At 40.0% G+C, this 15,460-nt stretch overlaps 1 protein-coding gene across 3 annotated transcripts in view; it reads left to right on the top strand.

Annotated features, from left to right (window-relative positions):
* Positions 1 to 15,460, top strand: part of LOC108632619 (mucin-5AC) — a 262,219-nt gene that overhangs the window by 6,991 nt on the left and 239,768 nt on the right. For all 3 annotated transcript variants that reach the window (XM_026819804.1, XM_026819803.1, XM_026819802.1), the window contains exon 2: positions 3,211 to 3,382. In XM_026819804.1, the coding sequence (XP_026675605.1) occupies positions 3,212 to 3,382 (171 nt within the window). In that variant the 5' untranslated portion in view covers position 3,211. The remainder of the gene's footprint in view (positions 1 to 3,210; positions 3,383 to 15,460) is intronic.

Below are 15,460 nucleotides of genomic sequence, written 5' to 3'. Positions count from 1 at the left end.
CATTAACACGCAACGAAGATTTTTAAGAACATCTATCTACAGCTTGTGGCTGTAAATATTTCCCCTATCAATAGCAGACTGTAAAAAATTGTTCCATTCTTTGTGTTACGAACGCCCGGTCTATTTGTAATAGTGTATCACGAGAGAAGGCAAAAGAACGAATTTTATAATTATGAACGAAAACTCATTTTAAAACACAAGTGTAAGTTAACGAGTTCGTTTGTTGGAAATAAAATTACATGAAACGCTGCCCAGTAATCGTCGCAAATAATATGGATTATTAACCAAATGTAAAACGCGTATAAATAGTAACGTTGATGGCTTGATAACGTTATGTATGAAAAGCGTGGAAATTAGATGTATTCGCTGAAATCGATAATCCATTATTTAATTCCCGTATTCCAATTGGAACGATGTTCAAAGAAATGTAGCGGTAATATACACGTTGTACATCTGTAGATTGATCAAAGCGAAGTAGAGTGGAAAAGGACGGAAAAGGAATGGGACCTTGCTGTTTCATTGAAAATTTATTTCGTCATCCTCTTTATGGTAGGTTTTGGTTTTACTATCGTGGTCTGATAAATAGCTGACGAGTGTTTATTAAAAATTTCTCTAAAAATATCATCGAGCGCAACATCCAATCTGTGTGCTTACGTTTCTTGTACGAGAACAATTTTAATATCGCGTTGCCGCTAAATTGAAATGAAACGTTTTCGTAAATATTACGCTGTTGTACCAGCGTTGCATGTGGGAGTGAATAATCAAATCCATATTGTTANAATGAAATCCAAGTAGGAATGATTATTTAAAAAAAAAATAATTTTTATTTTTCCGAGGTTTTGCCAAGGAGTCTGTCTGCAATTATCGACTATGTTTTAAGTCCCATTGGGCCCCATTCGCTGTCCCAACGATTACACAAGCGCTCCTACTTTTTGATAGTATCTCCTCGCTGTCTCAACGGTAGCTAAAAAATAAGTTTGCTCGGAACATTATCAGATTCTTTTTATGTTAATGGTAGTTAAACTGCAGTTGCTGTTGATATACTGCTTCTACATTTAAGCAATTTATCACAATAACTGCGCGAAACGCACGTAAACGTTACCAGAGAAGTTTTCCAATTAATTACTGGCACGGCTATTAGCCGCCAAGTTTTCGGTCTAAGAAAGCGCGAACTTTCTCAAATAACGATGATTGCGCGTAGCTATTTTATTTTCACATGTTGTTATTGAAGATGCAAAAATCAATACCCATTTCATCTCTACTCCATGCAAGCCGTATAAATGAACATTTGATTTTCCTACACGTGTATAAAATATTGGCTTCGAGGTAATTGAATTAAAATGTGAATAGGAATCAAACAAGTATTACTTCCGGAAATAATAATTGTGATAGATATGTATATTAACTGAAGTGCCTTCGCGTTCGACTTTTTGCTTTAATCAGTTTACATTAAAAAAAAGAAAGCAGCAGGAACGAGTTTCAATTTTTATTACTATTCGTCTGATGAAGAATGACAGAGTGTGCTGCGTCATTCGCAATGAAGTGCAGAGTTGCAAGTCAGTTCCTTTTGTACGAAAGGGTTAAAAAATTGTATGTTCTTGAGTTTCTTACGATGGAATAAAATACTGGTTAGAAATGATTACATTGTTCCTGAAACGTTGTCGATACCATTCTTTTCAATAAGTTCATAAGCAACGGTTAATCACAGTTAATTAAGGCCAATTGTTTTCGAGAACTCTTTCAGCATTTTTATTCCAATTGGGCCGGTAAGGTCACGGTCGTAATATTCATCGACACCGTGCGTAACTGTAAGTGCACTTGGCCGAGAGTGTGTGTGGACGACCTGGCGCGTGCGTAAACATGCCGGAGAACAAAGTTTCGCGGCGGGGTGAAACCACCCCGTCGTTGCTGCTGCTGCTGCTGCTGCTGGCCGACAAGCGCGCCGTACAGCAGCAGGATGTGCTAGTAACTTTAAATGCACGTACACACGCTCGTCGCGATGTCCCCGGTTCAAGCCATCGAGAGACATTACTTTTTGTTCGCGTCCTCCACGCGCAGCCGGGCAAAATCGTATCCTTTCTACCGAGTGTTTGTAATTCTAAAACCGCTTACGATGATGACAAAGTAAGTCCGTTCCCTGAAGTGGCTTAAAGATCTCTTGGAAAATAAGTTTCAACTTGTACGATAAAAATCGTCTCTTCTCTCTTTCATGGATGCTTTTTATCGGAGATATTCGTCCGGTTCAGGAAAATATAAGAAATCCATTTCACTGTCCAGGGAAAGAGTCTTCTATGATTTCCAATTCCGAAATACTTTCGATTATTTACTAACAATAAGTACAGATAAATTGCAGTAGATGCAATGTAATGAAATATCGATTTAAAGAGAGGACAGTTAATTAATTATTTTATTCTCATCGTACTATACTGCATTCGTACGTGAGAATTATAATAAAGAATGCAGACATTCGTATGAATGATGGTTTGAGCAGGAATAGCGAGTGTAAACGTTGTAGAGAGCATGTGCAGTGTGTAGGTTTATATCGTGGTCAGCGTCGCGGCGCGGCGCGCGTCATCTTCTGTCTTCCTCTCCTCCCGTTCGTCCCTCTTTGTCTCGGAAAAGTTTCCGGTGATGAGCTTTGTTGGTCGTTTCCCCTGCAGGACGGAAAAGTTAAATGCGAAAGTTTTATCCGATATCCAGCTCCACGACGGCGGCGGCGGCGGCGCGGCGCTGGAAAAGGGATCCACTACGGGTACCGTTAAAATTTGGATACCCACAGTAATCGTAATGTTTATATTATAACTTGTACTACGCTCTATACTACGCTTACAAGTAGTAGCGTAACGGTGAAAATTACTGCGCGTATAATATCCCTGCGAAATTTTATTTTCGTCTGATGTTAATTTTCCGAAATGTTGATAAATGTTTTTAGTACAAATAACGAGTAGAGAAATTGATTATTGATCGAATTAACGATGGTCCTAGCGATACACTGCGACGATCTTCATTAATACATTATCGAAACCATCCACAAATTTCGTTACGCAATTAATTTAATGAATGATACATGCGGTAATTATGTTATTAGAAATGTATGTCTACTCTTAATTAATGCATTAAACGCCCACCGTTTGATATTATATTGATTTTGTGGTATTATTTAATATGTATACGTCAATGGTTTATATTTTTGTTTTCCGGTTGCGATAGAATGGCGTCAAAGAAAACGAGGCAAAACCATTCTATACAGCACCTGCTAGAGCTGCCGAGCAACAGAGAGACAAAATTGCCGCTATATTCCGTGAAGGAGTCGACCCAAACGCCACTCGTTCCAACCCCTCGTCAGGTCCCGGTAACCGTGCTGCATCCCTCGCCGAAAAAGGTAAGTGAGGCATGAATAAGTTATCAAAAATCTTTGGTTGTTATTCAATTTGCGAAGTCATAAAGCTGAATTACATTTTCTTACTTTTGCTGCGTCGACCGCGGCAATTTGCAATTCTTTGACGAAACGCGGAATTAAAGTTAAGTTTGTGCAAAAAGATAGCACGTATTCATAGAATACGTTCTCGCGGGAAGATTAAAATATAAAATGAATTACTTCCATTGTTCAGGTACTATATAAGTAGATCGTTTCTCACAGTGTTGCGTTCTTTTCTATGTAAATCACAATTATAATACATTATACAAATCATTTGCATCGCAATGTTCAGTAACAGGATGTTTGATTTTTTAAGTTACGATAGATGGGATTAGAAATTTTTTTGTGAATTTTTCTTTTTTAACGATACTCCATAAAATATTGGATAGTACATAACGTCAATAATTCCATTACTTCGGTTTTACGTTGATGAAACATATTTCCCTGAATAATTTTTTTTAGTCAAATCAATTGAAAATGTGTATAAAGTTTTATCTACTTTCTTAATTGGAAAAGTTCTCTTTCACCCGGGAACGTAGAAATTATTCTTGATATCATCTCAATGAAAACATTTGAGAGTAGCACCGTATCAAAATATGTTTTTTACAAAACATGTTTTCATATCATAGCTTCTACGTAGTAGTAAAATAAACAGTGCTAAATTAAATATTTGCAGTTGTTAACTTGCGAGCTATCTTTTACATTTATTGTATTTAAACGTTACGAAGTATCGCGGAGTGTACTTTCTGTTTCCGCGAAGCAGGTTCGATTACACGCGACATTAAACTCTTATAAAATGGATGAAGAGTGACGAGGTGTAAGATTTCTGCGCGTAACAAAAAGAGAGGGACAAATGAAAATGAGATTGACGAGATACGTAAAATGAAACCATTGTAACTGTATGAATTGCTGACGTTTTACTTTACCGTGGTGGTTTTTTTATTGATCATACGGCACGTGGGACGTTGTTAATATTCGTATAAATGTGGACGTAAGCTGAAACCCGTGCAGCAGCGGACCGGATAATTTTCAATTCGTTTTAACCAGTTGATACATCACAATTACTATTGTAGATCCTGCTTAACTTCGTAGTATTACTTGAAAATTAAAATATTCGCCTTATTAATAATGTTCATTATTAATAATAATCATTTATTTTTGATAGACTTCATATAGAATACGTATTGAGAAATCGTGTGCTGCAAAATCTTCTTACATACTTCCAGACATGCGCTAAGATATCTATTTTGGTTTGATCGAAAAACTTTTTCCTACCCCACCGCGCCGTATGATTACTCTTTTGTTTCTTTTTCCATCCATTTTATCCGACAGGGAGTCATCAAGGAGGGATTCGCGTAACTCGGTAGGGGAGGCTTCAGCTTTCCTGTAAAATAACGATTTTTAAAGTTTCTTGAGGAGTTTCGAACCTTTTCCCTACTGAGATTCGCCGACGAAGTTCGCGAAGTTTGAACTGCGTAATTGGAGAGGAAAGGAATTTCCTCTAACCGTACAAAATTGTCCGCACGTTCAATACTTAAATCCGACGATATTGTAGGTCGTTTCGTGAAAATCCATTTACGTTCGTATTTTTTAATAAGCTGCACTCGTGCATGCTTATGTTCTGAAGTTACAACAACTTATAAAAATGTTGTTTGAAACATTTATTATTTTCGTTATAAACTTTCATCTCTACTGAAGTCTATTTAACGATATTTTTATAAAAATCGCTATATTATTTGGACTGTTGATAATTAGAAAATTTTTGAGATTGTTATCATTATCATAGAATTCGTCCCTTAAAGCATACTGCGTAAAATTCACGACTAGAGTAGTAATACCAGTCAGTAGTAACAGGCGTTATATGGTCAGACATCGGCTGTCGGTTGATCATTATAATGTCTCACTGTGTTAAGAAATTAATGAGTGATATGTAAGTAAATCTTGCATTCCTTTTACAAAATTCCTAATCCAAAATGAAATCTTAAACTAATCAGACGATTTAGGGTAAATGATTACCGACACTGTTATCGGGTACGTTCTTATCAGCGATGGTTATCCTCCACCTCGTGGATATCTCATCCAGGGGTGGTTTTGGATCTACCCTTGCTATCGTACCGGCACAAGGTCACATTTATCGGTAAGGCAGATTACCGAGGGGTAGGTATTTTCATCCCGTAGAAAATATCCACCCTTCAACGGTGTTACCGACAAATTGTAAGTTAGATGTGGAATTACTTTGAATTGGTACATGTTCAAGAATCGATTTTAAATAATGCTTAAAGAATATTGCACATTACAATCTTTGAATTTAATTTATTAAATAAAGATAGGATTTGTAATCCTATTATTGCTGCAGTGACTTCATGTCTAATTTGTAAGCATCATTATAAAATATAATACTGGAGGCTCTTTTATTATACATTTGAACGACATTTTGATTTCAAATTTCCAAATTTTGCATTTCATATTTTCTAACTTCGTTAAAAAAATATTTTCATTCTGTAGTTAATGACAGAGATAGGTCGCGTTTGTTTAAATTTTCTGAATGACGTTCTATTCTAGACTATAGCACGTGCTTTATGGTAAAATAATTTGCTATTGAAATCCTATGAATGGGACCACGGCCGAGGCGTCTTGAGCATACGCAAGGCAGTGGGTGGAACTGAATTTATGATAATTGCATAAATCAGAGCTTTCCTCCACAATAATCATAATCTATGGGGATAGTTGTACGAAGTTAGCTATTTAACCTACGGCGCGCATAAGGAAGGAGGCCAAGGGGTTCTGTGAGACTGCGAATAAGATAAATTCAACGTAAGATCAAATCATCGGTGTACGATTAGATCTGTCACCTAATAGATTCTTGTTTCTCACGTTCAAGGGCCAAACCGATACAAAAAAATCAACGCTCATTTAAGAGTCCTCTGTTCATGAATAGTGATCGATTAAACTAAGACATATTTGATTTATTTTTGATATATTTTTGTGCAAACTTGCAAAATACAAGTAATAAAGATATATGATTCGAGAAATCAATAAAAACGTAGAGTCTCTTGAGCCTGGAGAGAACATCCAAAGAGGGTGCCACCAGTATTGCTACCCCTCGCAATTCAGCTCACTCAATTCTTTATATAAGAATTAATGAAACAAATTAAACTGCAAGTAAATTAATACTATTATTAAATATAAAGAGGGTAATTTCGTATTCAATAATTTCGCGATATAGATAAAAGCTTTATTTCAAAAAGTTTTCCATTTTAAATTTTCATTCTTCCTTCCAAACCGAGAATAATTTTGTGATTGTGAAACAATTTTTTGACATGGATTGATTTTTATTTCTGCAAGATGGTATTGCTTTGAAAGTAGAGCTGGAAAGACGAGGCACAGTAACTTCGTCGAGCTGTCATACTGCTGATGCACATGATCGGGGTTGGAACGAACCCTCCAATTCTCTCTCGGTGGGAGTAGCCACGCGGTTGAGTGAATTTTTATGAATGAATGCGCGAGGATACCTAGATCCAAGGCTTTGGAATGCGCACCCTGTTTTCACCCCTGTACCTATATTTACGTCAGTGACTCTCAATTTGAAGTTCTCGTAACCCATAAAACCTATAGGGAACGACTTTGACGTTAAAACGCACCCCTTTAGGGTAAATAGGCTTAAAATAAATCGAATCGTCTTTTGATCATTCGTTTCGTTCCGTACACTTTTATTCACACTTTAATCTACCAACCTCTTCACCCACTTATATACAATTTACATGTACGATGTACCAATCTTTTAAATTCTTCCTATTATCATGCATTCATCATATACAGGGTGTCCCAGAACTCCCTTTACGCCCGAAAATGAGGAGGAGCTGAGATGATTTTAAACAACTTTTTCCTTTGCGAAAAAGTTGTCCGAGGCGTGGTTATTGAGTTATTAACAAAAATCCCCGCCCAATCAGAGCGCGACTATACAAGGCGGGCAGGAGCGCGATAACCGCCTCGTGCGTTGCCGCGCCCGTATGTCGCGCTCGTGACGAGAGCATAGGATTAAAGAAATGTTGCATGCAAAAACGAACTAACAAATTGGTTAAATATCAAAAGAAAGAAAGGGATTAGTCGTTACTTACGTTCACTGAACGAAAGTAACATACTGAATGAAATAACTAAGAAATTTACAAATTACAGAGTACGTAAAATTATGAAAAATGCGAAAAAAATCAGAATTGAACTTACTTCTTCGTTGGTCAGTGCATCTGCTCGTCGAAGATCGTCAATGGGTCAATGGGTCGACCTTCGGCATTCGAAGATAGGACACATGGCTCGCAGCAGCTGATGTTTGGAGTAAGTCAATGACCTGCACCCGTCGATTTTTTCCTTATCATCACGATCATTGTCACTTTCCCACTGGCAAATTTTTACAAAACAAAAATTGTCACTTTTACACTTCCCAAATTCACTGCCACTTTTCATTTTACAAATCCACTGTCACATTGCACTTTGCAATTGAAAATTTGTATACACGTTTTCATTTTAATTCTTAGCTCCGATCGGAATACTGTTCGCGGAACAATTCCACTACCGTTCTCGGATTCTAACTCATTTACGCGTAAATAACGAACATATTAAAATATTCCGTGTTCGTTAAGGCACGCACCGTTCTGTTTAGTAACGCAAGGCGAAGCCAACTGATCGCTCGCTCGAAGATTTTCTTCCAGGAAATTTTTCCCCACTCAGCAGGATGTGTATGACAATTCGGTCTTGGCATCTGGTAAGTGTAAGTCTGAGGACTGTCTCTTGTCATCGGTTCGAGTGTTCTGCACGTGAAGAATTTTTAAGGACGACAAAGAAACGAAGGTCGGGTTTAGTTGAAAAATACAAACACATTTTCTCTAACGAACTTATCCCTCGAGTGGGGAAAGATTTTCTGGAAGAAAATCTTCGAGCGAGCGATCAGTTGACTTCGCCTTGCGTAACTAAACAGAACGGTGCGTGCCTTAACGAACACGGAATATTTTAATATGTTCGTTATTTACGCGTAAATGAGTTAGAATCCGAGAGCGGCAGTGGAATTGTTCCACGAACAGTATTCCGATCGGAGCTAAGAATTAAAATGAAAACGTGTATACAAATTTTCAATTGCAAAGTGCAATGTGACAGTGGATTTGTAAAATGAAAAGTGGCAGTGAATTTGGGAAGTGTAAAAGTGACAATTTTTGTTTTGTAAAAATTTGCCAGTGGGAAAGTGACAATGATCGTGATGATAAGGAAAAAATCGACGGGTGCAGGTCATTGACTTACTCCAAACATCAGCTGCTGCGAGCCATGTGTCCTATCTTCGAATGCCGAAGGTCGACCCATTGACCCATTGACGATCTTCGACGAGCAGATGCACTGACCAACGAAGAAGTAAGTTCAATTCTGATTTTTTTCGCATTTTTCATAATTTTACGTACTCTGTAATTTGTAAATTTCTTAGTTATTTCATTCAGTATGTTACTTTCGTTCAGTGAACGTAAGTAACGACTAATCCCATTCTTTCTTTTGATATTTAACCAATTTGTTAGTTCGTTTTTGCATGCAACATTTCTTTAATCCTATGCTCTCGTCACGAGCGCGACATACGGGCGCGGCAACGCGCGAGGCGGTTATCGCGCTCCTGCCCGCCTTGTATACTCGCGCTCTGATTGGGCGGGGATTTTTGTTAATAACTCAATAACCACGCCTCGGACAACTTTTTCGCAAAGGAAAAAGTTGTTTAAAATCATCTCAGCTCCTCCTCATTTTCGGGCGTAAAGGGAGTTCTGGGACACCCTGTATTCACTCATTGTTGTAATATGTATTCCTATTATTTTTCGTTACGAATTCTTTCAACTTATAATTTGATACGTGAAGGAAAATAATCGCGGCATGACATTTTCATGCGAGTTCCGTGCATTTTATTTAAGTCTTTTGGCCTTGTACTCCTTGTAGGGTATAAGCATATAGAAATCGTCCACCCTTTAGAGTCTTGAAATAATGACGTGCGTAATGCACGTCTCGTTGTTTTGGTTTGTACCGTCGCGTAAGCTTCTTTCTCGGTGTTTGAGGACATTTTTGCGTGGGATGAAAATTATAATTGTGCACGAACATCGTCGCACTCTTCAGCTACAAAGGGACTCTTTTGCAGAAGGGGCTGAGGCTGAAAGTGTTAGCGGCAATACAAAAGAAGGCTTAACCCTCCGTAACCGGAGGGGAGTTTATAAAAATCGTGTCAATTAGGCCTCGAGAAAGAAAGGCAGCTCGGGTAAGGTGTTCCCTGGACGAGGGCTTTAAAGCTCGTATTATAAAGAGATCGTTGACAAGCAATTTGCCTGTCGAGCGGCTCTTGACAAAATTTTACACTTCCTTGTTGCTGTAGGAGCAGTCCTGAACTAATTCTCTCGGAAGCAGATAGTTCTTTTATCAATTATATGTACCTCATGTCAGGTCCAATTCTACATTTTACTCTCCAATAGCTTTCCCTGACATTCGATTAATTAAACTTTCTGCTGTTGTATCATTTTTATTTCGTTAAGAATTCAATCGGGATTAATGGATAACGAAATGAGGGAATCCAGTATCTTCGAAATTTCTGTCTTCCTGCTCCGGAATTGCGATGCTCAGAGCAAGAAGAAGGGTCGATCCGAGCTAGGTACAGCTCCAGGCGAGGATTAGCCCACGGGGTATTGTAACGTCGTAAATACATTCCCTTTTTAACCCTCGAGCTTAAAGTCATGGTACTTTCCTCGGTTCTCTCGTCGTCTGTCGGTCGGTAACTCCACCGACTATTGTCATCAGCTTTAAATTCGTCGCGAGAAGTAGAAAGTAATTATTTCAAGCATTTCATTGCTCCAAATAAAAATTCTATGTCCACTCTCCGCGAAAATTAATATCGCCACGATACACTAAAGCGTACTAAATCAAACCTTTGAAAATTATCAATGAGTTTAATCACCCTCGAGCTTTTACTAATTACTTCGAGGAAGTTAGTCAAGACGAGATTATAAACCATTTTATCGATCTCCACCGGGTTCGGTTCCCATCCGTTTGTTGATTTAACGACCATCTTTATTATCAAACGCGATCATGGGTCATAATTTCGGTGGGTCGCTCCGGGGAGCTGGGTTGTAGTTTTTCGACAGGATGGGGAAAAGATTAGGGAAAGCGTTCCGGCGAGGCACTTTAGCCAATGTCATCGTTTCGATACTTACACCCCGAGTACCCATACCTACCCGCGTCACCCTGTTCCTATTCCAAACGGCGACACCCTCCAGTTTTCTATCTGGGCCCCTTTTCCGCGGAACGATATCTCGAAGCGAAATCCCGGTCGGTCTCGCGCTTATAGTAGTCGAAATGGAAAGGGTTGCACGCGAAGGGCTCCGGAAGGACTGCGGGGTTATAATGAAATATAGGCTCGTTCCGCTTCGTATAAGACTGCATTAAGATTATACGTTGGCGCGCTCCTTGGCGACCGAAGAAGGTCGAAATAAACGGGGATTGGCGCGGGGACGGCGGCGGGTACTCCGGTGGCTAAAGGGGTAAGGGATTCCTCCTACGGTGTTTTAATCAAGCCGGATTTGCTGCGGCAAGCCGTGGTTCCAACTTTCATTTTAGCCAACCCCGTCCTGACAAGCCGTGCACGAACGTTTTCGTTCGCTTCTCTTTCTCTGCCAACCACTCCTCCTCGTTCTCGCTCTCATATTCTTGCGACGTTTCCGCGGTTCGTCTGCCTCCGTCTATCCTTGCTTCGGCAGACATCCATACGGAGTGTTTGCCCTGCATTAAAGCGCTGTCTCCGTTTCGCGAGGACGCGTGATCCCGGCGACGTTGCCCTCCTTAAGAAACTCCGGGAACGAACGGGGGACTCGGTGCGTGGTTGCGCGATTAAGCTATTAACTCCGATGGAAATGGAGCGGCGAGAAAGATGTACTTTTCATATGGTGTAACGCTTAAGCCGCCGCGAAGGACGACCAAGTCCTGATCGAGAGGGGGATTAACGACGGTGCTTGTTTATCGCTTCGGCTTACTCAGCTGTTTCCCGAGAAAAGATGCGGTCGGTCGTAGAATACTCGATCCGATCATAGATTACGCAAATACTTGTGGAAAATTCAAATTCTCTCGTCCTCAATACATATAATTTTTTCGAAATTTTTTATTTCGTTTTCTCAGAATGACATTCTACTCTCTACGAACGTTTACTTATAGTTATACGTCTGTGGATACATTAGAAGTTCACCGAAATCGAAATAGTTCGGATTCTGTTCTTCGGATAGTAGTCGAACCGGAAGCTCTCCTGGATCCAGATCCAAAGGAAACGAAGCTAGTACTAGCCGAATAGGACTAATCTACCGATCACAATGCACGCGTCGACAAAGATATTCGTAGGTGGAATTCGTTTCATCTTGGCCTGAAGCTTAAGCCGTGCATGTAGAAGGGAAGGCGGTGGTTAGGTAGGAAGGAATGAACGTAGAGCAAACAATATGGCGTCAGCCACGAGAAACCCAAACCGTTGCGGACCGGTCAGTATGCAATATGCTAAGGTTCTGCTTTTCCCCTTCCTCCCTTCCACCGCCCTGTCTACTGCCAGCCGAAAATTCACCGCCGGTCTCGCTCGCTCCAACCCCTTTCTCTATTCTACCTTCGGGTCCTCTATAACCTCCGAATCCTTGGGTTTGGGAATTTAATTACAGTATAGTGCCTACATTGTAGCCCCAGCCGGCCCGGAAATAAACTCCCCATTGTCGCGGCACAAAGCTTCTATTTGTCACGAGACCTGGGCGTTCGACACCCTTGCGACGCACGCCACCCCCGCCCGCGTACCACCTGCCCTCCGTGCCTTTCGATATCGACTTTTCCGACAGCCCCACGACTTATGTTGCCCCGCGCGATAGAACGCGACTTAGTTAATGAACGGAAAGTAAAGCTCGCTGCTCTGTTTTGCAGTCATGAATAGTTCTCAAGTATTTGTATGGAAACAAGACAGGAGTCGAGCTTATACAGTATGTAGTTGGACGTTGTAAATTGTGAAGAGAGGCTTTCAAGAGATTCATGTCTAACTCTTTTATAAGGTAGGAAAATATCTCATAAATTTTTTCTCTGTTCATTACTTATTTGACTTGTCAAAGAATGTGTTCAGCAAGTAAAATTATATTCATTATCCTCTAATTCCACTAATGATAAGTTCCACGGAGTTATTTAACTTTCGTTATATTTCTCAAGGCGTAGCTATAGTTTCTTTTTACTCAAGTAATATCATATTTAGAAGAGAGCATAGTGAGAGCTCGTTCGGCATCGTTTCTTCTAACGATATACATTATGAAGAAGATTATCCGAGTAACCGCAGCCTAACAATCTCCCCGCCTCGCTTCTTCGCGAACTTCGATGTAATAAGTAACAACGCCATTTAATTATAAATGCTCGCACCCGAGGAACGAACTTATCTAGCTCCCACTTTCCGTTTAATCCTAACCGTGAGATGGTGGGGGTACACGAAATCGTACGTTAGAATTTAACCCATCTCTGTGCCAAGCGAGAGAGACTGTCTTTGGTTAAACTCCGGTATCATCGAGTTAATTATGTAATCGATTATTATTTAAAATAGCTAGGAAATATTTTTAGAATAGTAAAAATGTGATTAATAATTCTAATTGATGACCGACAGAATGACATTCTACTCTCTACGAACGTTTACTTATAGTTATACGTCTGTGGATACATTAGAAGTTCACCGAAATCGAAATAGTTCGGATTCTGTTCTTCGGATAGTAGTCGAACCGGAAGCTCTCCTGGATCCAGATCCAAAGGAAACGAAGCTAGTACTAGCCGAATAGGACTAATCTACCGATCACAATGCACGCGTCGACAAAGATATTCGTAGGTGGAATTCGTTTCATCTTGGCCTGAAGCTTAAGCCGTGCATGTAGAAGGGAAGGCGGTGGTTAGGTAGGAAGGAATGAACGTAGAGCAAACAATATGGCGTCAGCCACGAGAAACCCAAACCGTTGCGGACCGGTCAGTATGCAATATGCTAAGGTTCTGCTTTTCCCCTTCCTCCCTTCCACCGCCCTGTCTACTGCCAGCCGAAAATTCACCGCCGGTCTCGCTCGCTCCAACCCCTTTCTCTATTCTACCTTCGGGTCCTCTATAACCTCCGAATCCTTGGGTTTGGGAATTTAATTACAGTATAGTGCCTACATTGTAGCCCCAGCCGGCCCGGAAATAAACTCCCCATTGTCGCGGCACAAAGCTTCTATTTGTCACGAGACCTGGGCGTTCGACACCCTTGCGACGCACGCCACCCCCGCCCGCGTACCACCTGCCCTCCGTGCCTTTCGATATCGACTTTTCCGACAGCCCCACGACTTATGTTGCCCCGCGCGATAGAACGCGACTTAGTTAATGAACGGAAAGTAAAGCTCGCTGCTCTGTTTTGCAGTCATGAATAGTTCTCAAGTATTTGTATGGAAACAAGACAGGAGTCGAGCTTATACAGTATGTAGTTGGACGTTGTAAATTGTGAAGAGAGGCTTTCAAGAGATTCATGTCTAACTCTTTTATAAGGTAGGAAAATATCTCATAAATTTTTTCTCTGTTCATTACTTATTTGACTTGTCAAAGAATGTGTTCAGCAAGTAAAATTATATTCATTATCCTCTAATTCCACTAATGATAAGTTCCACGGAGTTATTTAACTTTCGTTATATTTCTCAAGGCGTAGCTATAGTTTCTTTTTACTCAAGTAATATCATATTTAGAAGAGAGCATAGTGAGAGCTCGTTCGGCATCGTTTCTTCTAACGATATACATTATGAAGAAGATTATCCGAGTAACCGCAGCCTAACAATCTCCCCGCCTCGCTTCTTCGCGAACTTCGATGTAATAAGTAACAACGCCATTTAATTATAAATGCTCGCACCCGAGGAACGAACTTATCTAGCTCCCACTTTCCGTTTAATCCTAACCGTGAGATGGTGGGGGTACACGAAATCGTACGTTAGAATTTAACCCATCTCTGTGCCAAGCGAGAGAGACTGTCTTTGGTTAAACTCCGGTATCATCGAGTTAATTATGTAATCGATTATTATTTAAAATAGCTAGGAAATATTTTTAGAATAGTAAAAATGTGATTAATAATTCTAATTGATGACCGTGTGACAAATTCATGGCGCAGGTCACCCTACGGGAAGATATCTTTTTATGTTGATAGAGAGAGAGAGAGAGAGAAATATGATTGCGATAGTGTTCTTTTAAGACTCTTCGAAGAGAGATAAATCTCCGTTCGAAAGGAAGAACGGGAATCGCGAGACGCGACTCGATTAGCAACAGTTTCGCCGTCGGTTCTATGACCGAAATTGCCGTCATCGTCGGCTCATAAATATAACTACGAGCATAGTGGTGCTCTTCCATTCGCCAAACCTCTCCTGCATCGGACCGTAAAGCCCCATAATTATTCACTCGTCGTTAAATCGGCCGCCTACGCGGCAGTTACGACTTCCCGTCGGCTAAGTGTACCGTGTATACTGACTACGTGTTACTAGAATGCCTGCATATGTGATAGCTGATTAGTATTAGCTGGGAAACGGTTCTCTTATTGCCGGATAAAAGTGCATTCTACTACTTTAAAACATTTTATTGTTTATTCAATTCCCCATATGAAAAAAAATAGAAGTTAGAATGTGCTTTGAAGTGCCAATTTAGAGACCTTTTGTAATTTTGAAAATAATAACGTATAACGTCTGACTAATGCCATCTTATACTACTTAAATGTATCGCTCACTCCGTTGAATACATGTTTTTAGTTAAGGATGTATTGGCTATACAGTCAATCCCAAAAGTTTATGCACTTTAGAAACGCATTTTTTAAAAAGAAATCAGACGTCGGAAGAACATTGCTAATAATAAACAACAACAAAAAGTTTTCGATTTTTCCGAGATTTTTGCAAGGTTTTTCGAAACAGATGATATTGATGTCAATAGTAGTCCGGCTCGAATACAGATTTCAAGTAGCTAACCTCAGGATTAATGGAATGAGGA

Source organism: Ceratina calcarata, unplaced genomic scaffold, assembly GCF_001652005.2.
Source record: "Ceratina calcarata isolate Rehan_Ccalc_2016 unplaced genomic scaffold, ASM165200v1 scaffold162.2, whole genome shotgun sequence".
In the NCBI taxonomy this organism is placed as follows: Eukaryota; Metazoa; Arthropoda; class Insecta; order Hymenoptera; family Apidae; genus Ceratina; species Ceratina calcarata.
Note: the sequence above shows the minus strand (reverse complement) of the source record. Positions and strands in the feature narration are given on the sequence as shown.